This window comes from Ruditapes philippinarum, unplaced genomic scaffold (genome assembly GCF_026571515.1).
Source record: "Ruditapes philippinarum isolate M1 unplaced genomic scaffold, ASM2657151v2 ctg384_1_1_1_1, whole genome shotgun sequence".
NCBI classification, from domain to species: Eukaryota; Metazoa; Mollusca; class Bivalvia; order Venerida; family Veneridae; genus Ruditapes; species Ruditapes philippinarum.
In genome coordinates this window covers 1-25,185 of record NW_026853376.1, presented here as the reverse complement: position 1 = coordinate 25,185, position 25,185 = coordinate 1, and the positions used below count along the sequence as shown (strand labels likewise).

Below are 25,185 nucleotides of genomic sequence, written 5' to 3'. Positions count from 1 at the left end.
ATTTATAGAATTGCTTGTTTCTATTTATAGAATTGCGTGTTTCTATTTTTAGAATTGCTTGTTTCTATTTTTAAAAATTGCGTGTTACTATTTATAGAAATTGCGTGTTTCTATTTTTAGAATTGCGTGTTTCTATTTTTAGAATTGTGTGTTACTATTTATAGAATTGCGTGTTACTATTTTTAGAATTGCATGTTACTATTTATAGAATTGCGTGTTACTATTTATAGAATTGCGTGTTTCTATTTTTAGAATTGCGTGCTACTATTTATAGAATTGCGTGTTAATATTTATAGAATTGTGTGTTTCTATTTTTAGAATTGCGTGTTACTATTTTTAGAATTGGGTGTTTCTATTGATAGAATATCTTGTTTCTATTTATAGAATTGCGTGTGCAATGCTAAAGAACCTAAACACAGCCCTGTCTTATTTTGGAGGTATTGCCCTTTGTTCATTTTTACACTTTGAAATTTACCCTGGACATAACTCTGAAACCATAAGAGATAAAATCACGAAACTTTATAGATAGATAGATCTCATTGAATAGAAGTGCAGTGCAAAAAAACAACATAACTCTGACTTGCCAAATTTTGGAGTTTTTGCCCTTTGTTCATTTTTTTAAACTTTCTTGTGTCCATAACCTATTCAGGGAGCATCACCCGGTTCAACCGGTTCTTGTTATGTTTTTCTTTGAGCAAGCATTATTAAGTACATGTATTATAAAGGGAGATAATTTAAAAACTAAGGAATGTAGTTATGGTTCTTTGACACTTTGACAAATTCGAGTCTGTACAACTGTGTGTTACTAAGTTTCAGTGATAGTTTGAAAGTAAAACTCCAAATAAGCATTTTTAACTTAAGGGAGATAATTAAAACATTGATCAAGGTAGAGTTATGTTTCTTGAACACTGCACTTCCTTTCAAAAGTCTACATCAGAAGTTTACATAAAACCCCTTTAATACCTATCTAGTTATAATCCAGAATTATATATAAATAAATTTGACTTAGAGTCATGAAACTTTACAGGAATGTTGATCAGCATATGTAGTTGTGCACCTGGGTATTTTGGTGTGGATTTATTTAGTACTTTTAGAGTTATTGCCGTAGTAAAAATTTGCAATTTTCACCTTGTGTCGTACGCAACTCAGAACGTATTTGACCTAGAGTCATGAAACTTTACAGGAATGTTTATCCGCATATGTAGTTGTGCACCTGGTTTCGTGTGAATATATTTAGAATTTTTAAACTTATTGCCCTTGACTTTGCACCTGGGGTTTCGTTTGTGGATTTATTCTGTTTTTAGCTCAAGGTGAGCTTTTAGGATCGTTGAATGTCTGTCGTCCATCCCCACTTGTTCTTTAACACTCTAGCTGTTACAATTTTGCCTCAATCATCATTAAACTTTGTCAGGATGCTTATCTAGGTAATAGCTTGAATGAGTTCGAACATGGGTCATCTCCGATGAAAAACTAGGTCACAGGAGCTAAAAATAGAAAGACCTTGTTAACACTCTAGCGGTCACATTTTTGCCTAAATCATCAACAAACTTGGTGATGCTTATCTAGGTAATAGCTCTGATGAGTTTGAACATAGGTCATCTCGGCTGAAAAACTAGGTCACAGGAGCTAAAAATAGAATAACTTTGTTAACACTCTAGCGGTCACATTTTTGACTCAATCATCATCAAAAGTTGTCAGGTTGCTTATCTAGGTAATAGCTCGAATGAGATCGAACATGGGTCATCTCGGATGAAAAACTAGGTCACAGGAGCTAAAAAAAGAAAAAACCTTGTTAACACTCTAGCGGTCACATTTTTGCCTCATTCATCATCAAACTTGGTCAGGATGCTTATCTAGGTAATAGCTCAGATGAGTTTGAACATAGGTCATCTCTGATGAAAAACTAGGTCACAGGAGCTAAAAATAGAATAACCTTGTTAATACTCTAGCGATCACGTTTTTGACTCAATCATCATCAAAAATTGTCAGGATGCTTATCTAGGTAATAGCTTGGATGAGTTCGAACGTGGGTCATCTCTGATGAAAAACTAGGTCACAGGAGCTAAAAATAGAAAAACCTTGGTCACATTTTTGACTCGATCATCGAGGGGTTAGAGTCGATGACTTCTAATCCAGGTACCTCTCTGGCGTGGGTTCGATCCCCGGGAGATGCTTTGGTAGTTTAGCGCGGAGGAAGGTAGTCTAGTACTGGTGTAACTCTCCAGGAACGATGGTTAGGAAACTACCCGCCTATATGACTGAAATACGGTTGAAAAAGGCGTAAAATGAAACAAACAAACAATCATCAGACTTTGTCAGGGTACTTGTCTAGGTAATTGCTCACATGAGTTCGAACATGGGTCATCTCTGATGAAAAACACAGGAGCTAAAAATAGAAAAACCTTGTTAACACTCCAGTGGTCACATTTTTGACTCATTTATCATCAAACTTGGTCAGGATGCTTGTCCATGTAAATGCTCAGATGAGTTTAAACATTGGATGAAAAACTAGGTCACAGGAGCTAAAAATAGAAAAATCTTGTTAACACTCTAGTGGCTACTGTTTTGATCCAAGTATCCTGGAAATTGATCTGAAAGTTTGCTTTGATGATTTCTAGGTCAAGTTTGAATATGGGTCATCTGAGGTCAAAAACTAGGTCACAATGCCCAAATATGGAAAAACCTTGTTAATACTCTAATGGTCACATTTTTGACTCAATTTTAAAATTTGGTCAGGATGCTTGTCTAGGTAATTGCTCGAATGAGTTCAATCATGTGTCATCTCAGATGAAAAACTAGGTCACAGGAGCTAAAAATAGAAAAATCTTGTTAAAAATTTAGTGGCTACTGTTATGATCCACATATCCTAGAAATTGGTCTGGAAGTTTGTTTTGATGATTTCTAGGTCAAGTTATGGGACACCTGGGTTCAAAAACTAGGTCACAGCGCCCAAATATGGAAAAACCTTGTTAACACTCTAGTGGTCAAATTTTTGACTTGATTATCATCAAACTTGGTCAGGCTGCTTGTCTAGATAATTGCTTAGATGAGTTTGAAGATGGGTCATCTTGGATGAAAAACTAGGTCACAGGAGCTAAAAATAGAAAAATCTTGTTAACACTCTAGTGGCTACTGTTTTGATCCAAGTATCCTGGAAATTGGTCTGAAAGTTTGTTTTGATGATTTCTAGGTCAAGTTTGTATATGGGTCACCTGGGGTTAAAAACTAGGTCACAATGCTCAAATATGGATAATCCTTGTTAACAGTCTAGTGGTCACATTTTTGACTTACCTGTCATGAAACTTGGTCAGAATGCTTGTCTAGGTAATTGTTCCGATGTGTTTGATGGGTCAGGTCTAGGGCCATCTTGGCCCTCTTGTTGTAAGAGTTATTGCCCTTGACTTAGTAAAAATTTGCAATTTTCAACTTGTGTCACACGTAGCTTAAAAACATTTTGACATAGAGTCATGAAACTTAAAAAGAATGTTGATCAGCATGTGAAGTTGTGCACGTGGGGTTTCGCTTGTGAATTTATATGTTTTATCAGAGTTTTTGCCCTTGACTTAGTGAACTTTGCAATTTTCAATTGTGTCGTGTGTAGCTCAAAATGTATTTAACCTAGATCCATGAAACTTAATAGGAATGTTGGTCATCATGTGTAGCTGTGCACCTTGGGTTTCGCTTGCCAATTAATCCAGTATTTGCAGAGTTATTGCCCTTGACTTAGTCAAAACCATTTCATTATGTTGCGTTATTTGTTCCTTGAGTGCTTGACTTATATTCAACCAACTTTACAGGAAAAATGATCAACATCGCTGTGAAGCTATGCACCTGGGACTTTGCATGTGGATTTTTTTCAGTTTTGTTAGAGTTATTGCCCTTGACTTACGGTAGTATAAATTTGCAATATTCAGCTGGTTTCATGCATAGCTTAAAAAGTATTTGACTTGTAAGCAAGAAAGTTTACAAGAATGTTGGTCAGCATGTGTACATATGCATCTTTGGGTTCGCTTGTGGATTTGTTCAGTATTTGTAAAGTAAAGTTCTTGCCCTTATTTAAGTAAAAGATTTTTATGTTTCAACTTGTGGCACATGTAGCCACAAAAAATATTTGACCTAGAGTCATAAGATTGACAAAACAGTGGAGTGTGGGGGCACCAGTGTCCTATGGACACATTTCTAGTTTCTTCAGTCATCTTAAATCTCAAAAACACCATAAGAAACATATTTTCCTCCCTTGAGCAACCTTTTTCCCTACAAGTACAAGTCTGTACAGAATGAACACAGATATTTATCCTTAATATTACTTGAGTCCATACAGACAGATGGTTAAGGCAGCAACTGTATTCTCTCCCTTTTGGAAACATAAATTATAATAACTAAATAATAATAAATGGAATGTGAAGTCAAATGTTACACAAGTCCCAGGAGCTTCAATTCATGGAAGCTTTTGGGTAAATCAGTTAAAATATCACCATTGATTTAATATATCACCACTGGGTTAGTGTGATGGTTTTGTTTGAAGCCAAAACAGCTAGATTTAACATTTTCCTTCAACACAATGTTCCTGACTGGCCCTATACTACTAACAGGGGATTCAAGTGAAGTGCTAACTTGGACTTGCCCTTTAAAATAGTCCAACTAGTCCCAAGTGTTCATGGTTGAATAATTATTAAGCCTATACAGTTATGATCACACGGTACTGTACTATATCTGGAAACTGGAGATTCCCACAGACTGTGATGCTAATCTTCATTCGCTTGACAGTGACGCATGTCAACCTAAAAATGCAATAACTATTATATGAAGTTCAATAATTTGCAAAAAATGCTTATCTTATTTTTCTCTTCTTACATTTATAATGCAGAGCCCTAGATTTGTGTGTCTGTCATACAAAATTACTTTCAAGAACACTATCTAAATATATTCAAAATACAATTTCTTTAATAAATACTCTTAGTAATACTAAATTACTTTTTATGCCACAGCAGCATCTGCGATGCGGTGGCATACAGCGTTTCACCTGTGTGTTTGTCCAATTGCAACCAAACTTGGCAGGATTGATCCTTGGGTAAAAGGCTTCCAAAGTTGTTCAAAGAATTTCATTCCATACAGAAATCTGGTTGCCATGGCAACCAAAAGGAATTATAAGAATAAATTTAAAAAATCTTCTTTTAAAGACCCACAAGGCCAAGTAGAGCATAAATATTTGCATAAGGCATTGTCTGGTAGACTTCTACCAAGATTGTACAAATTATAGCCCTGGGGTCAAAATTGGCCCCGCCCCCTGGGTCATTGATTTTCATTTATATGTAAATATAGTAAAAACTTAAAATACCTTCTTGTCTGAAGGTACAAGGCTTAGAGCTTTGATATTTGGTATATGATATAATCTATAGGTACTCTACCAAAGTTGTTCAAATTTTACCCCTAGTGTCAAAATTAGCCACGCCCCGAGGGTCATTGCATTTCCTTATATGTATATAGTAAATCTTCTTCTCTGAATTGACAAAGGCTACAGGTTAGATATTTTGCATGAAACATTGTGTAGTGAACCTCTAAGCAAGATTGTTCAAATTATTGCCCTGGGGTCAAAATTGGCCCCGCCTCGGGGGTCATTGATTTTCATTGGATAAGGTCAAGGTCACAATTGAAGGCCAAATATCAAACAATCAAATATTAGACAGTATGTCGTGTCCGCTCTGTAACTCCTACACTTATTGAAAGATTTTCTTCAAACTTGGCTCAAATGTTCACCTCAACAAGGGGATGTGCAGAACCCATGTTGCCCATGTGCCAGCTCAAGGTCACAATTGAAGGTCAAATATCAAACAATGAAATATTAGACAGTATGTCGTGTCCGCTCTGTAAGTCTTACACTAATTGACAGATTTTCTTCAAACTTGGCTCAAATGTTCACCTCAACAAGGTTATGTGCAGAACCCATGTTACCCTTTTGCCGGCTTAAGGTCAAGATCACACTTGAAGGCCAAAAATTGACTTAGACAATGTTCTTAAATTTTAACATGTATTTGAATATTTCTGAAACTAGAAAAGGTATTTGCTTGAAACTTAAAATATATATGAAGTGTCACAATTAAGATATGTAGGTCAAGTTTCATAACTCTGTATTGAATTTTAACAAAGTTATGCCCCTTTTTTAGCTCATCTGTCACAAAGTGACAGGGTGAGCTTTTGTGATCGCTTTTCGTCTGGCGTCCGTCCGGCGTCTGTCCGTCGTCCATCCGTTGACCGTCCGTAAACTTTTACTTTAAACGACATCTCCTCATAAACCACTAAGCCAATTTCATCCAAACTTCACAGGAATGTTCCTTTGGTGGTCACCTTTGAAAATTGTTCAAAGAATTTAATTCCATGCAGAACTCTGGTTGCCATGGCAACCGAAAGAAAAAACTTTAAATATCTTCTTTTAAAAAACCATATGAGCTAGAGCTTAGATATTTGGCATGAAACATCTTCTAATGGGTGTCTACCAAGTTTGTTCAAATAAAAGCCCTGGGGTGAAAATTGGCCCCGCCCCAGGGGGTCATTATTTTTTCCCTATATACATATAGTAAAAACTTAAAAAATCTTTCTTTTAAAGACCCAGAAGAGCTAGAACTAAGATAATTAGCATGAAGCATGTTCTAATGGATGTGTACCAAGTTTGCTCAAATAAGAGCCATGGGGTCAAAATTGGCTCCGCCCCGGGGGTCATTGATTTTCCTTATATGCATATAGTAAAAACTTAAAAAATCTTCTTTTAAAGAACTCAAAGAGCTAGAGCTAAGATATTTAGCATGAAACATCTTCTAATGGGTGTCTACCAAGTTTGTTCAAATAAAAGCCCTGGGGTAAAAATTGGTCTGGCCTCAGGGGGTCATTGATTTTTCCTATATGCATATAGTAAAAACTTATAAAATCTTCTTTTAAAGAACCCAAAGAGCTAGAGCTAAGATATTTAGCATGAAACATGTTCTAATGAGTGTCTACCAAGTTTGTTCAAATAAAAGCCCTAGGGTCAAAATTGGCCCCGCCCCGGGGGTCATTGATTTTCCCTATATGCATATAGTAAAAACTTATAAGATCTTCTTTTAAAGAACCCAAAGAGCTAGAGCTAAGATATTTAGCATGAAACATCTTCTAATAGGTGTCTATCAAGATTGTTCAAATAAAAGCCCTGGGGTCAAAATTGGCCCCGCCCCAGGGGGTCATTGATTTTCCCTATATGCATATAGTAAAAACTTATAAATTCTTCTATTAATGAACCCAAAGAGCTTATAGAGCTAAGATATTTAGCATGAACCATGTTCTAATGGGTGTCTACCAAATTTGTTCAAATAAGAGCCCTGGGGTCAAAATTTGTCCTGCCCCGGGGGTCATTGATTTTCCATATATGTGTAAAGCAAAAACTTAAAATTAAAAATTCTTTGAAAAAAAAACAAATAGCTAGAGTTTAGATACTAAGCTTGAAACATCTTCTAGTAAGTGTCTACAATGTTTTTTCAAATAAAAGCCCTTGGGTCAAAATTGGCCCTGCCCGGGGGTCATTGATTTTATTTATGTGTATAGCAAAAACTTATAAATTCTTCTTTGATAAAACCCAAATAGCTAGAGTTAAGATATTTAGCATGAAACATCTTCCAGTTAGTGTCTTCAAAGTTTGTTCAAATAAAGCCCTAGGGTCAAAATTGGCCCTGCTCCGGGGGACATTGATTTTCCTTATATGTGTATAGCAAAAACTTAAAAATCTTCTTTAAAAAAAAACAGAATAGCTAGAGTTTAGATATCAAGCATGAAACATCTTCTAGTGAGTGTCTCCAAAGTTTGTTCAAATAAAAGCCCTGGGGTCAAAACTGGCCCCGCCCTAGGGGTTTCATTGCTTTCAACTATATGTGTATAGTTAAATCTTAAAAAATCTTTTTTTAAAAATCTCAACGAGCTAGTCCTTAGATGTTTAGCTTGAAATATCTTCTAATGGGTGTCTACCAAGTTTGTTCAGATAAAAGCCCTGGGGTTTAAACTGGCCACGCCCTGGGGGCCTATATACAGGTGAGCGACTTCAGGGCCATTATGGCCCTCTTGTATGTTTATGTATTTGTGCCACTAAAGTTATTCTCTTAACCACCTTTCCAAGTCGTCTTCTGTCAAGGACATTGGTGGGGGTATGAATAGCATTCAGCAATAGTTCTAGTTGTGATAGGAATTAAAGGCCCCTAAATGAACATTTGTTATTTAGACTTTCTGAAAAATAAAGTAAGGATGTTGACTCTATGACAGGGACAGTAGATGATCGATAATCAATTTCTAACATAAGTAAAGCACCCGTTAATTTAAGATGCTATTTTTAGCGCTGTTGATTACCAAAGACTTATAAATACAATAAATCTGACTGTCGAGTAGTGAAATATATACATGTCGGACTGTTTGGGCGAGAAGATTTTCGCCAAAACATTTACATCAGCGTTAAACAACAAGTTTACCCAGAAATTAATAAGAATTACAAACCATAACTTGAAATTCTAAATAAATAATAATACTAATATATAATAATAATAATAATACGGTTTTATTCAGTCTAATTATATAAAACATCACCGTGGCCGAGGGGTCACACGACCGTTTACAATGTGAGAGGTCTGGAGTTCAAATCTCAGTTGTGACTACTACTTTTTTCTTCTTTTTTTTCAGCGATTTTATAAGAATTAGCCAGGATATGTAAGTTTAAAAAATGAACATAAATGATTTCATGATGCAAGTAGAAACTCTTGTTATACAAAATTCTGTACCAAACTCAAACTGTTATAGCAAAAAATCTAAATGCTGTCGCTGCAACTCGGTGCCCTGCAATATGAATTAAAGTATTTCAAAATAAACTTATACAGGAAAATACATACAGATATATAGTACGATTTAGATTGCAAATGTCAGAAAATACCACAGAGCTTGCAGCCCTTTGATCTTTTTATGTATACATTTGGTACTTGCGGCCACCTTTATTAAGCTTTTTTTATAAAGTGGCAGCATAAAATCCATCCCAATGATTTTTACTGTATAAGTTAATTCCAATAAACAACGTTTTCATATCGCGGCCAGCGTCCACTAAATGTTGGCCAAAATATAGGAAGTTAGGTGTTAAAGTATCTATTAAACGACCGTCACAAAAAATTGTTGTTTTAAAATGAATTGAATAACAATTGCAATCGTTTCAAAATCGGAAATGAAAGAAACAGTTTTCTGATTGTAATATTTACTGTGGCATATTTTGTCAGAGCAATAACTTATCACAGCACCGCATTTGCGCAATTTTGACATGTGCTCTGAGTGACCGCCCTTCCAGAAAATCAAATCGAAAATGAAGTCGGAGAGCAAAACAAATGATAGACAGCTAAAAAGACCGGATAAATTGAATGAGGAAATCATGCATGGAATTGAGTCTGAGTAAATAGCAAATGTCATCATTTGTAGTTGGAAAAAATATTGAAACGTAGTGGACTTAACATTACAGAAACATACTTCAGTAAAACGGAGCCTTTTATTGCTGAAGGTGTACATGCTAATTTAATGCTTTATAAAATACATGTAGTACCCAATTAAATATGACCCTTCGACAAAAAAAAAATAATTTAATAATAAAAATGAAAAAAATCCTAGATCTCTAAAAAAACTTATTGAATTTGAAATCCGGTAGTGTAAAAACTAATTGCTGCAAAATCAAGAAGTTAAAACCAATTACATGAAAAGTTATCTGGAGCTCTGGCTGATGATTTGAAAGTATGCTCAGCAGAAGATGTCAATATGAGACAATATGCCTCTGTTTTGTTTCATGGTCAAAATGACCTGCTTGATAGTATTATGAGTGTAGATTACATTTGTACACACATTTCTACTAAAATACAAAAACAAACACATATGACCTTTTAAAAAAAGGCATAAATGTAATTATGAAACTGTAATACATACATAATATTGTACAGTTTTGTTATTACCTCGACTTTTTTGCTTTTGAAAAAAAAAGTAGAGGTATTGTTATAGTCCTGGCTGCGTAGTCGTTGCCCTCCGCAAACTTGTACCTGGATCATTACTTTTAAAGTTCTTGGTGTATTGTCTTCATACTTGGTCACAACAACCCTTGGGACAAGACCTTTCAAAAGACCACACTAACTTTCACCTTCATCCATAAATGACCTTGACTTTCAAGGTCAAATGTCCAAATTTTGTTTGTTCTTGGCTATTTTAACTTTGTTATTTTTGAATGGATTGTCTTCAAACTTGAAAATAGTAATATTCAAGGATAGCCTTTTAAATTAACCAGACAGACCTTGACCTTCACTCATAAATGAGGTCAAATTGAATTTTTTATTTTTTATCCCCCACCGATGGAATCGGGAGGGGGATATAGTTTTGGCGTTGTCCGTCCGTCCGTCCATCCGTCCGTCCGAATTTTGTTTCCGGAGTAGTTCTCTACAACTACTGGCTGGAATTCAACGAAACTTTATGGGAATCATCAATATCAAGAGGAGATGCGCATATCGTCGGCTTGTTCCGGTCTGACCCTTTAACTCAGAGTTATGGCCCTTGATTAGTTATGTAGTATGCATATAGAGTAAAAATCGTTTCCGCACTACTTCTCCGCAACTACTGGCTGGACTTCAACGAAACTTTATGGGAATCATCAATACCAAGAGGAGATGCGCATATTGCGGCTTGTTCCGGTCAGACACTTTAACTCAGAGTTATGGCCCTTGATAAGTATGCATATGGAGTAAAAATCATTTCCGCGCTACTTCTCTGCAACTACTGGCTGGAATTCAACGAAACTTTATGGGAACCTTCAATATCAAGAGGAGATGCGCATATCGTCGGCTTGTTCGGGTCAGACACTTTAACTCAGAGTAATGGCCCTTGATTAGTTATGCAATGTGCATATGGAGTAAAAATCGTTTCCGGAGTAGTTCTCTGCAACTACTGGCTGGAATTCAACGAAACTTTATGGGAATCATCAATATCAAGAGGAGATGTGCATATCGTCAGCTTGTTCCGGTCAGACCCTTTAACTCAGAGTTATGGCCCTTGATTAGTTATGTAGTATGCATATAGAGTAAAAATCGTTTCCGCACTACTTCTCTGCAACTACTGGCTGGAATTCAACGAAACTTTATGGGAACCTTCAATACCAAGAGGAGATGTGCATAGCTTCGGCTTGTTCGGGTCAGACACTTTAACTCAGAGTTATGGCCCTTGATTAGTTATGCAGTATCCATATAGAAAAATATTTGTTTCCTCGCTACTTCTCTGCTACTACTGGCTGGAATTCAATGAAACTTTATGGGATACTAAGAGGAGATGTGCATATAGTCGCCTTGTTCCAGTCAGATACTTATAACTCAGATTTATGGCCCTTGATTAGTTATGTAGTATGCATACATCTCATTGGCATTTCCAGATTTTACTATTTAACACAAAGTTATGGCTCTGTTATTGCCCTGAATATTTATCAAGTTCAAAGAATATTACTGTTTATGCCATGATTAATATATAAACAAGAGCCATGTCAACATGGCCATCCCCCGCCGAATGTGTTTGCTCATTGGAAGAATGTATATGTAGTAGAGCAGAATAACTCCATTTTAAGGTCTTTTGGTAATGAAAACTGATGGCTATAGTGATTACAGATTTGAAACCTATGTGAATACTGATGGCTGAAAATAACAAAGGGCAATTACTGAAAAAAAATGCAGGGTAGGTTATCATTCTTGTGTGCTGCATCCCTCCTCAGTAAAATCTATCCACCTATGAAGTTTCAAGTTGATACCTCAAATACTTTTAAGAAAAAAATTGAATTGAAAAATTAAGTATGAAAAATAAGAAAGGGCAATAACTCAAAAATTATAAAAGGAAGAGTTATCATTCTTGTGCACTGCAAACCTCCTGAGTTAGATCTATGCACCTATGAAGTTTCATAATGATATCTCAAAGGCCTTTTGAGTTATGCTCTGGACAAAAATTAATTTTGAAAAATAACAAAGGGCAATAACTAAACAATTATGCAGGGTAGAGTTATCATTCTTGTGCACTGCACTCCTCCTCAATGAGATCCATCCAGCTATGAAGTTTCAATTTGATACCTCAAATACTTTTTGAGATAAGCTCCGGACAAAATATTATGAAAAAGAACAAAGAGGAATAACTCAAAAATTGTATAGGGTAGAGTTATCATTCTTGTGCACTGCACTCCTCCTCAATGAGATCCATCCAGCTATGAAGTTTCAATTTGATACCTCAAATACTTTTTGAGATAAGCTCCGGACAAAATATTATGAAAAAGAACAAAGAGGAATAACTCAAAAATTGTATAGGGAAGAGTTATCATTCTTGTGCACAGCATTCCTCCTCAATAATATATATCCACCTATGACATTTCATGTTGACATCTCAAACACTTTTGAGTTATGATCCACTCGGGTGAACAATTAGGTATGAAAAATAACAAAGGGCAATAACTCAAAAATTATGAAAGGTAGAGTTATCATTCTTGTGCACTGCACACCTCCTGAGTGAGATCTATGCACCTATGAAGTTTCATGTTGATATCTCAAAGGCTTTTTATACGCCCGTTTGAAAAACGGGACGTATTATGGGAACGCCCCTGGCGGGCAGGCGGTCGGGCGGGCGGGCAGCGTCCAATTTTGTTCGGAGCATATCTCCTACATGTATGAAGGGATTTTAATGAAACTTCATAGAAATGTTCACCACTATGAGGAGCAGTGTCGCGCACATGAACCAGGTCTCTAGGTCAAAGCTCAAGGTCACACTTAGAGCTCATTGAAAAATGCTTGTCCGGAGCAAAACTTCCACTTGTATAGAGGGATTTCAATATTACTTGGCACAAATGTTCACCATTGTGAGGCGGAGTGTCGCGCGCAAGATTCAGGTCCTTGCGACCAAGGTCAAGGTCACACATAGAGGTCAAAGTTCAGATAAAAATATGAAGATGTGTATATGGACCATTTAGTCATCATTTATTGAGGGATTGTAACACAAATGGTCATTATCAAGACTATGGCTGTGATACATATAATTTAGGTCAATATATACAAGTTCAAGGTCACTAAAGATGATGAAATATCTAGGTTTTGTCCGGAGCATATCTCCTACACGCATGGAGGGATTTTAATGAAATTTCATAGAAATGTTCACCATTATGAGAAGCCATGTCACGCACTTGAACTAGGTCTCTAGGTCAAAGGTCAAGGTCACACTTAGAGCTCATTGAAAAACGCTTGTCCGGAGCAAAACTTCCACATGCATAGAGGGATTTCAATATAACTTGGCACAAATGTTCACCATTGTGAGGCGGAGTGTCGCGCACAAAATTCAGGTCCCTGCAGCCAAGGTCAAGGTCACACATAGAGGTCAAAGTTTAGATAAAAATATGAAGATGTGTATAGGGACGATTTAATCATCATTTATTGATGGATTGTAACACAAATGGTCATTATCATGACTACGGCTGTGACACATGTACTTTAGGTCAATATATGCAAGGTCAAGGTCACTAAAGATGGTGAAAATATCCAGATTTTGTCTGGAGCATATCTCCTACATGTATGGAAGAATTTTTATAATACTTTATGGAAATGTTCACCACCATGATATGTATTGCTCGATGCATGATCCAGGTCTCCAGGTCAAAGGTCAAGGTCACACTTAGAGCTCATTGAAAAACGCTTGTCCGGAGCAAAACTTCTACATTCATAGGGGGATTTCAATATAACTTGGCACAAATGTTCACCATTGTGAGGCTGAGTGTCGCACGCAAAATTCAGATCCCTGCGACCAAAGTCAAGGTTACACATAGAGGTCAAAGTTCAGATAAAAATTTGAAGATGTGTATAGGGACCATTTAGTCATCATTTATTGATGGATTGTAGCACAAATGGTAACTATCATGACTTCAGGTGTGACACATTTAATTTAGGTTAATATTTGCAAGGTCAAGGTCACTGGAGATGATTAAATATCCAGATGTTGTCCGGAGCATATTTTCTACATGCATGGAGGAATTTTAATGTTACTTTATAGAATTGTTCACCACCATGAGACGTAGTGCCCTGCACATGAACCAAGTCTCTAGGTCAAAGGTGAAGGTCACAGTTAGAGCTCATAGAAAAACGCTTGTCTGGAGCAAAACTTCTACATGCATAGAGGGATTTCAATATAATTTGGCACAAATGTTCATCATTGTGAGGCTGAGTGCCGTGCATAAAATTCAGGTCCCTGCGACCAAGGTCAAGGTCACACATTCTGTGCATATCTTCCCTACTGATTTGTTTTAAGGTTCATTTAACAACACAGTGCCAAGAATAAAAACTTGCTTGATAGATAACACTTATCCATAATGCCCCCATCTCCATCTAAAGCTTTTTCGTAAACGGGCGTGTTTTGTGACTATGGCACCCTTGTTGAGTTATGCTTTGGACAAAAATTAATTTGAAAAATAACAAAGGGCAATAACCAAAAAAATATGCAGGGTAGAGTTATCATTCTTATGCACTGCGCTCCTCCTCAATGAGGTCTTTTCACCTATTAAGTTTCAAGTTGATACCTCAAATACTTTTTGAGATAAGCTGACAGGACAAAATAGCATGAAAAAGAACAAAGGGCAATAACTCAAAAATTGTATAGGGAAGAGTTATCATTCTTGCACACATCATTCCTCCTCAATAAGATCTATCCACCTATGACATTTTATGTTGATATCTCAAACACTTTTTGACTCAGGTGAAAAATTAAGTATGAAAAATAACAAAGGGCAATAACTCAAAAATTATGAAAGGTAGAGTTATCATTCTTGTGCACTGCACACCTCCTGAGTGAGATCTATGCACCTATGAAGTTTCATGTTGATATCTCATAGGCTTTTTATATGCCCGAAAGAATTTCGGACATATTATGTTATACCCCCTGGCGTCCGTCCGTCTGTCCGAGCTCACTGAAATGATGATGTGGGGTGAATATCCATGTTCAATCCGTATAGACGGTACTTGTGAGGAAAAAGGTTGCTTATGGGGTGCAAATACGTTGCTTATGGGGTTTTAGAGATCAAAGGAGATCAAAGAAAAAACCCCATAATGTCAATTCAGTAGGAACGTCCGTCCGTCTGTCCGTCCGTCCGTTAGCAATTTGGTTTCCGGAGCATAACTTAAGTTCCATTTGGCCCACAGAGTTCAAACTTCATAGGATGATTTCCCATATTGGGTAGAAGACCCCTATTGATTTTGGGGTCACAAGGTCAAAGGTCAAGGTCACTATGACCTTAAAACTAAAAACAGTTTCCGGAGCATAACTTAAGTTCCATTTAGCCTACAGTGTTCAAACTTCATAGGATGATTGTCCATATTGGGTTGAAGACCCCTATTGATTTTGGGGTCACAAGGTCAAAGGTCAAGGTCACTATGACCTTTAAACAGAAAACAGTTTCCGGAGCATAACTTAAGTTCCATTTGGCCCACAGTGTTCAAACTTCATAGGATGATTGTTTATATTGGGTAGAAGACCCCTATTGATTTTGGGGTCACAAGGTCAAAGGTCAAGGTCACTATTACCTTAGAACTGAAAACAGTTTTTCGAGCATAACTTAAGTTCTATTTGGCCCACAGTGTTCAAACTTCATAGGATGATTGTCCATATTGGGTAGAAGACCCCTATTGATTTTGGGGTCACAAGGTCAAAGGTCAAGGTCACTATTACTTAGAAATTGAAAACAGTTTCTTGAGCATAACTTAAGTTCCATTTAGCCCACAATATTCAAACTTCATAGGATGATTGTCCATATTGGGTAGAAGACCCCTATTGATTTTGGGGTCACAAGTTCAAGGTCACTATTACCTTAAAACTGAAAACATTTTTCGGAATATAACTTAAGTATCATTTGCCCAACTGTGTTTAAACTTCATAGTATGATTGTCCATATTGGGTAGAAGACCCCTAATGATTTTTGGGGTCACAAGGTCAAAGGTCAAGGTCACTTTTACCTTAGAATTGAAAACAGTTTCTGGGGCATAACTTAAAGTTCCATTTGGACCACAATATTGAAACTTCAAAGGAGGATTGTTATTTGAAGGAGGTAATACAATGTACTTTATTTTACTCCCATGTCGTACAAATGCTTCATCTTTACTAAAAAAAAAAAAGTCACTTTCGGGCATATAATGCTCCGCCTAGCGGTGCTCTTGTTGAGTTATGCTTTGGACAAAAATCAATTTTGAAAAATAACAAAGGGCAATAACTAAAAAATTATGCAGGGTAGAGTTATCATTCTTGTGCACTGCACTCCTCCTCATTGAGGTCTATCCACCAGTTTCAAGTTGATAACTCAAATACATTTAGAGATATGCTCCGGACAAAAATGTCGGACGGAAGGACGGACGGAGACTATTACTATATCCCCCGCCGCCTTTTCGGAGAGGGATAAAAAGCCTTATGTCTTCAGTTGTTGTGTTAATAATAACCAGTACTTGGCGGGGGATATAAATTCAACGAATTTGCTTGTTTTGGCTGTAGCTTGCTGTAACATTGCTATTATTGAATAGATTGACTTCATATTAAAACAGAACATTCTTAAGGACAAGACCTTCATGAATATCAAACTCAAATTGACCTTGGCCCTTTTATGACCTTGACCTTGAAGGTTAAATTATTGATTTTTCACTGATTTGTGCCTATTCAAATTATATAAAGGAAATGTTAAGATTTGATCAAACGTTTCTTTGTTTGCTTTTAGAAAAAGTAAAAGTTGAGTGTTGCCCCTGCCCGGCGGTGACTCTTGTTTATGTCTTTGACAAAACTAGTGTGACAAGACAGACCTATTAAAGTAATAAAAAGGAAAAAAGAAATCAAACTAAGATTTGTTTTTTGATTTTAGAGAAAGTAAAAAGTCAACATTGTTTCTCTTGTTACACAGTAGCTGTAACATGCTACAATAAGTTACCTGGAATATATTAACTGTTCAATCACCCCTGAATTGGCAATCATCAGGCAACATGGGATCACTGCTGCAGATTGTTCTTGTTTCCATGTGATAAACATCTTACATCACAGTTCTACAATTACATACTGAATGAAAAATTTATTTATTTCAGATGTTTAACAGGCCTATTATGATTAAGATTTTAAACTTTAAAAGTTTATGATTCTGTCCTCTAATTTTCATGAATTGAACTAAGGATGTCATTTGGAGTCCGGATATCCGAACGTTCGAATCACGATTGGTGTCCGGAGCCGATTTTCGGATCGGGATGTTCGCAAAAAATATTTCAGAACATTGAGGAAATGTAATAAAAAAAACATGCGTTGAGATAATTGACGTAGACATGGTGTTGACACCATATTGTATATTGTACCTTAGTTTGACAATACACATCATAATCTCTGCAGACCATAAAAAAATCAATAATTACTTTAATAACATGAGGTATGACACATATTAATAAATATTAAACACCAAACAAATTTAAGTTTTGTAGGATTTAAGATGAATATTCTAAGTCCTGTGCGATTGTCAGCGGCAACGATGTTACCTTCCTTATGTCCAAATTTAGATATTTAATTAGGCTATTATTTTTATATGCCCGAAAGAATTTCGCACATATTATGTTATACCCCCTGGCATCCGTCCGTCCGTCCGTACGTCCGTCCGAGCCAACATTTGATTATTATGAGCTTCATTCCGTAGTTAAATAAAGAACATAAACTCATAAAATTTAAAATTAAGAGCTATTTTTTGTTTTTATGAGCTTATTTTGCTTATGGACGTTGGTCCAGGTGGTGTTTATGAGCTCAATTGCCTCATAAACATCAAATTTTGGTATGTCCGTCCGTCCGTTAGCAATTTGGTTTCCGGAGCATAACTTAAGTTCCATTTGGCCCACAGTGTTCAAACTTCATAGGATGATTGTCCATATTGGGTAGAAGACCCCTATTGATTTTGGGGTCACAAGGTCAAAGGTCAAGGTCACTATGACCTTAAAACTGAAAACAGTTTCCGGAGCATAACTTAAGTTCCATTTGGCCCACAGTGTTCAAACTTCATAGGATGATTGTCCATATTGGGTAGAAGACCTCTATTGATTTTGGGGTCACAAGGTCAAAGGTCAAGGTCACTATGACCTTAAAACTGAAAACAGTTTCTTGAGCATAACTTAAGTTCCATTTGGCCCACAGTGTTCAAACTTCATAGGATGATTGTCCATATTGGGTAGAAGACCCCTATTGATTTTGGGGTCACAAGGTCAAAGGTCAAGGTCACTATGACCTTAAAACTGAAAACAGTTTCCGGAGCATAACTTAAGTTCCATTTGGCCCACAGTGTTCAAACTTCATAGGATGATTGTCCATATTGGGTAGAAGACCTCTATTGATTTTGGGGTCACAAGGTCAAAGGTCAAGGTCACTATGACCTTAAAACTGAAAACAGTTTCCGGAGCATAACTTAAGTTCCATTTGGCCCACAGTGTTCAAACTTCATAGGATGATTGTCCATATTGGGTAGAAGACCCCTATTGATTTTGGGGTCACAAGGTCAAAGGTCTAGGACACTATTACCTTAAAACTGAAAACAGTTTCCGGAGCATAACTTAAGTTCCATTTGGCCCACAGTGTTCAAACTTGATAGGATGATTGTCCATATTGGGTTGAAGACCCCTATTGATTTTGGGGTCACAAGGTCAAAGGTCAAGGTCACTATTACTTAGAAATTGAAAACAGTTTCTTTAGCATAACTTAAGTTCAATTTGGCCCACAGTATTCAAACTTCATAGGATGATTGTCCATATTAGGTAGAAGACTCCTATTGATTTTGGGGTCACAAGGTCAAAAGTCAAGGTCACTATGACCTTAAAACTGAAAACAGTTGTTGGAACATAACTTAAGTTTGATTTGGCCCACTGTGTTTAAACTTCATAGTATGATTGTCCATATTGGGTAAAAGACCCGTATTGATTTTGGGGTCACAAGGTCAAAGGTCAAGATGACTATTACCTTAGAAATGAAAATAGTTTCCGGGGCATAACTTAAGTTCCATTTGGACTACGATATTGAAACTTCAAAGGATGATTGTTTTGTGAAGGAGTTAATACTTTATTTAATTCCCATGTCTCACAAATTCTTCATCTTTACTAAAAAAAAAAAATCACTTTCGGGCATATAATGCTCCGCCTAGTGGTGCTCTTGTTATATATATTTCGGCTAACCGACCCGTCAACTCCTTATTTTGAGAAAATGAAAAATCTGCAGAAATAAAATAATCAAATCAATAAATGCACTTACGAATAATAATATGTTAATTATCACAGCTTTTATTGAAATTGATATGATAATTATCCGACAAAATAACTTTCTCCTTTAGTATTAATCAAAGATATGCATTTTTTAAGAACATTTTTTTCACAGTTTTTTTTTCACTTATAAACACTTAAAATATGTGTAATTCATGTAACTTTCGGCAACTTCTTTGATGATGCGAATCAAACAGCCAGGGCTACATGTTGGTAAACATCAAAGATTGGCAGATTCTTTTGAAAAGCCGGCTACATACCTGTCAAAGGTCATAGTTTGTAAATTGTATGCGTGTTATTGAACAATGGAAACATTATTATGTCTCCCCCACCTCGGGGGGAGACATATTGTTTTTGCCCTGTCCGTCCGTCAGTCCGTCCGTCCGTCAGTCCGTCAGTCCGTCCGTCCATTCTTCGTTTCCGGACGATAACTAGAGTTCCTTTTGACCTACAGCTCTCAAACTTCATAGGATGAATGGTCTTATTGAGCAGATGATCCCTATTGTTTTTGGGGTCAGTAGTTCAAAGGTCAAGGTCACAGTGACCGTTGGTCAATTTCTCGTTTCCGGATGATAACTAGAGTTCCTTTTGACCTACAGCCCTCAAACTTCATTGGATGATTGGTCTTATAGAGCTGATGATCCCTATTGTTTTTGGGGTCAGTAGGTCAAAGGTCAAGGTCACACTGACCGTTGGTCAATTTCTCGTTTCCGGATGATAACTAGAGTTCCTTTAGACCTACAGACCTCAAACTTCATAGGATGATTGGTCTTATTGAGCAGATGATCCCTATTGTTTTTGGGGTCAGTAGTTCAAAGGTCAAGGTCACAGTGACCGTTGGTCAATTTCTCGTTTCCGGATGATAACTAGAGTTCCTTTTGACCTACAGCCCTCAAACTTCATAGGATGATTGGTCTTATAGAGCAGATGATCCCTATTGTTTTTGGGGTCAGTAGGTCAAAGGTCAAGGTCACAGTGACCGTTGGTCAATTTCTCATTTCCGGATGATAACTAGAGTTCCTTTTGACCTACAACCCTCAACTTCATAGGATGATTGGTCTTATTAATCAAATGATCCCTATTGTTTTAATGGTCAGTAGGTCAAAGGTCAAGGTCACAGCGACCGTTGGTTAATTTCTCCTTTCCGGATGATAACTAGAGTTCCTTTAGACCTACAACCCTCAAACTTCATAGGATGATTGGTCTTATTGAGCAGATGATCCCTCTTGTTTATGGGGTCAGTAGGTCAAAGGTTAAGGTCACAGTGACCATTGGTCATTTTCTCATTTCCGGATGATAACTAGAGTTCTTATCAGTGAGGACATTTAACTATTATTGATATATCAGTGATATATCAGTTGTCTGGTTTTATATACTCTGTTCTTTTATCTCCATTTCCATTCCTGTTTCCATTCACAGTTATTCTCAGCAGTGGGGGAGACATGCGCTTTTTTACAAAAGCATCCTCTAGTTTTTATATTTTACGGGTGTTATTTTGTTTTCACAAATGTGAGCGAGTGTTATTGTGTATTATAGCACTAATTGGTGAATTGAGACAATCGGCGATGAATTTCATTTTCATTTCATTTTAAAATGGTAAGTACCATATGCACTAAATTTATCGAGAACAGTCATATTCTATAAAGAAATAATAAAATCAATAACGAAAAATTTTTGATATGTAACATTCATTTAAAAAGGAAGTAAAACGAAATATTACACTTTGAAAAAAGTCGCGAAAAAATGATTACGTCATATCAGCCAACTAAGAATATAACAACGATCCGAACATCCGGATGTAACATTCAATTAAAAAGGAAGTAAAACGAAATATTACACTTTGAAAAAAGTCGCGAAAAAATGGTTACGTCATATCAACCAACTAAGAATATAACAACAATCCGAACATCCGGATGTTTCCGGATGTTTGATTCGGATATCCGGATGGCCGTTTTGGCTCCAGATGACATCCCTAAATTGAACAGAAGGAAACCATTTTCATATCATCATTTTTAACGTCTAAAAAAAGATGTTCATAAAACTATGATTTTATTCAATTACTTACAAAATATCTGTCATTAGCCTTAAGTATCTGAGATGGAGGTCTGATTCAAAATATTTTGAATAATCTCAAGTATTATGCTAAAAGTATCAACATTTTTATTTCAGTTTATTGCCAGTGTCTTACTGCGAGCTTGTGGTACTGCACTCATACCCTGTGGAAGGCACATGCACAATCACAGATAAGCTAAAGCACAACATATCACAACTTCTCACATGCCAAGTAGTCACAACTGAGTCAGGAAAGAAGCAGTATGACAGGATGCTTCAAATGGCTTATGTTCATTATTGCCTAGCCTCCACTACAGTTACTGGAATACCTATGAAGGTATTATAATATTTTACATTCTTGTATGTATATTGTACATTCTTGTATGTATATTGTACACTCTTGTATGTGGATTGTACACTCTTGTATGTAGATTGTACACTTTTGTGTGTATATTGTACACTCTTGTATGTTTATTGTTCACTCTTGTGTGTATATTGTACACTCTTGTATGTACCGTAAATTGTACACTCTTGTGTGTATATTGTACACTCTTGTAAGTTTATTGTCCCCCGCCTTTTCGAAGAAAAAAGGGGGATATAGAAATAGGCTCCGTCTGTCCGTCCGTCTGTCCGTCTGTCCGTCCGTCACACTTTCGTGTCCGGTCCATAACTTTGTCATTTATGAAAGGAATTTGAAATAACTTGGCACAAATGTTTATTATAATAAGACGATGTGTCATGCACAACAACCAGACCCCTACCTCCAGGGTCAAGGTCACACTTGCTCATTCAAGGTCAAAATTGCCTATTTGAGGGTATATGTCGTGTCCGGTCCATAACTTTCTTATCTATGAAGGGATTTTGTAAATACTTGCCATAATTGTTCACAATAATCATATGATGTGTCATGCGCAAAAACCAGTCACCTACCTTCAAGTTCAAGGTCACACTTGGAGGTCAAATATTAACATAGTCTGTTACAGGGTATATTTCGTGTCCGGTCCATAACTTTCTTATCTATGAAGGGATTTTGTAAATACTTGCCATAATTGTTCACAATTATCAGACAATGTGTCATGCGGAAAAAGCAGTCACCTACCTTCAAGGTCAAGGTCACACTTGGAGGTCAAATATTAACATATTCTGTTACAGGGTATATTTCGTGTCCGGTCCATAACTTTCTTATCTATGAAGGGTTTTTGTAAATACTTGCCATAATTGTTCATAATAATCAGACGATGTGTCATGCGCAAAAACCAGTTGCCTACCTTCAACATCAAGGTCACACTTGGAGGTCAAATATTAACATAGTCTGTTACAGGGTATATTTCGTGTCCGGTCCATAACTTTGTCATTTATCAAAGGAATTTGAGATAACTTGGCACAAATGTTTGTTATAATAAGACGATGTGTCATGCGCAACAACCAGACCCGTACCTTCAGGGTCAAGGTCGTACTTGTTCATTCAAGGTCAACATTATCTATTTGAGGGTAAATGTCGTGTCCAGTCCATAACTTTCTTATCTATGAAGGACTTTTGTAAATACTTGCCATAATTGTTAACAATAATCAGATGATGTGTCATGCACAAAAACCGGTCACCTACCTCCAAGGTCAAGGTCACACTTGGAGGTCAAATACTTACATAGTCTGTTACAGGGTATATTTTGTGTCAGGTCTATAATTTTTTCATAGATCAAAGGATTGTGAAAATACTTCGCACAAATAGTCACTATAATAAGAGGATGTGTCATGCGCAACACCTGCATCCCTACCTCCAAGGTCAAGGTCACACTTAGAGGTCAAAAATTAACATAGTCTGTTATAGGGTATATTTTGTGTTGAATCTAGAACTTCTTCATAGTTCAAGGGATTTTGAAATAACTTGGCACAAATAGTCACAATAATAAGACGTTATGTCATGCACAACACCTGCTCCCCTACCTCCAAGGTCAAGTTCACACTTAGAGGTCAAAGCTTAACATGATAGATTTTTAAATTCCGTGTTTCATTTTATTTTTTTAACAAATTTATTGTTACATTTGCAGATCTAGCATTGATCATAATTTTGGACTGAATGTCCTGAGGTCCATACCTCAATCTTTTGAAATAGCACAATTTTATGCTTCATATAAAACTCCCGGGGCGGGGGACGTTGGTAACTCTGTTACAAATTCTTGTTGTACACTCTTGTGTGTATATTGTACACTCTTGTATGTTTATTGTACACTCTTGTATGTATATTGTACACTCTTGTATGTTTATTGTACATTTTTGTATGTTTATTGTACACTCTTGTATGTATATTTTACACTCTTGTGTGTATATTGTACACTCTTCTATGTTTTTTGTACACTCTTGTGTGTTTATTGTACACTCTTGTATGTTTATTTTACACTCTTGTGTGTATATTGTACACTCTTGTATGTTTATTGTATACTCTTGTAAGTATATTGTACACTTTTGTATGTTTATTGTACAATCTTGTATGTTTATTGTACACTCTTGTGTGTATATTGTACACTCTTGTATGTTTATTGTACACTCTTGTATGTATAGTGTACACTCTTGTATGTTTATTGTAAATCTTGTATGTTTATTGTACACTCTTGTGTGTATATTGTACACTCTTGTATGTTTATTGTATACTCTTGTATGTATATTGTACACTTTTGTATGTTTATTGTACAATCTTGTATGTTTATTGTACACTCTTGTATGTTTATTGTATACTCTTGTATGTATATTGTACACTTTTGTATGTTTATTGTACAATCTTGTATGTTTATTGGTACACTCTTGTGTGTATATTGTACACTCTTTGTATGTTTATTGTACACTCTTGTATGTTTATTGTACACTCTTGTATGTATAATTTCTATAACATTTATTGCACACTTGTATCTTATCTGATCCACGTAGGGGAAAGTATAACTGTATTGAATTTAATTATTCCCTTTATATATACTTTATTGTCTAAATTCATTGTATCTACGGGGGATCTACTTGATCTTACGGGATAACAGTTGACTTTTCGGAAATAGATATTATATAGTTCTCTGGTCAATCTAGTGAAAAAGACAATAAAAATGTTATCGTTGATTTGTGAGACATGATAACAGAGAAAAACTACTCTATATATGGGAATGTTGAGTCTGTTTTCAATGTGTAGTGCAGTTTGTGACTGTATATAAAGCTGTTTGCTGAAACTAGTCATTTTTGCGATGGTGGATGAGCAGTGGCTATGTTCTGCTAGGCGCTGTGGTAATTGGACTGGCATATCGATGTGGTGGTATGTGTGTATATATTCTCTCAATTTCTATATAAAAATATATATATAAATAAACATAAAATGCAAAATATATATAAATGTGTGTGTGTTTATATATATATTTATAAAAACGAAACGTTAAGATTTTTTCAAACATTTCTTTTTTTGCTTTTAGAAAAAGTAAAAAGTCAAGCATTACCCCCGCCCTGCGGTGGCTCTTGTTAACTATGAGCAGTAGATTATTACCTTGACACTGGGAACAAATATTCCTAATTTCATTTTGCAAATCTTATTAAAATTGTTATTTTTTTAAAGTAAAAACTGATAATGTAACTAGGATTAGTTTTGATGATGTAGCTATGCCAGATAACGGTCTGTAGATTTTCGTTAAATTGGTCCAACTCCAAACCAGTCTATTTGAAAGACCCTGGTTTTTGACAACAGGTAAAAAGGTTTTTTCTTTTATATACAGGAAGAGCAAAATGCCAGCTCTTCAGCAAATTATGATGTAGAGCTCCTTCACCC

At 36.2% G+C, this 25,185-nt stretch overlaps 1 protein-coding gene across 1 annotated transcript in view; it reads left to right on the top strand.

The window, feature by feature from the left end:
• Positions 1 to 25,180, top strand: part of LOC132736679 (integrator complex subunit 13-like) — a gene marked incomplete at its 3' end in the record, with an annotated part of 221,676 nt that extends 196,496 nt beyond the window's left edge. The window contains exons 5-6 of the mRNA XM_060723869.1: positions 21,507 to 21,726; positions 25,133 to 25,180. Of these exons, the coding sequence (XP_060579852.1) occupies positions 21,507 to 21,726; positions 25,133 to 25,180 (268 nt within the window). The remainder of the gene's footprint in view (positions 1 to 21,506; positions 21,727 to 25,132) is intronic.
• Positions 25,181 to 25,185: the final 5 nt, after the last annotated feature.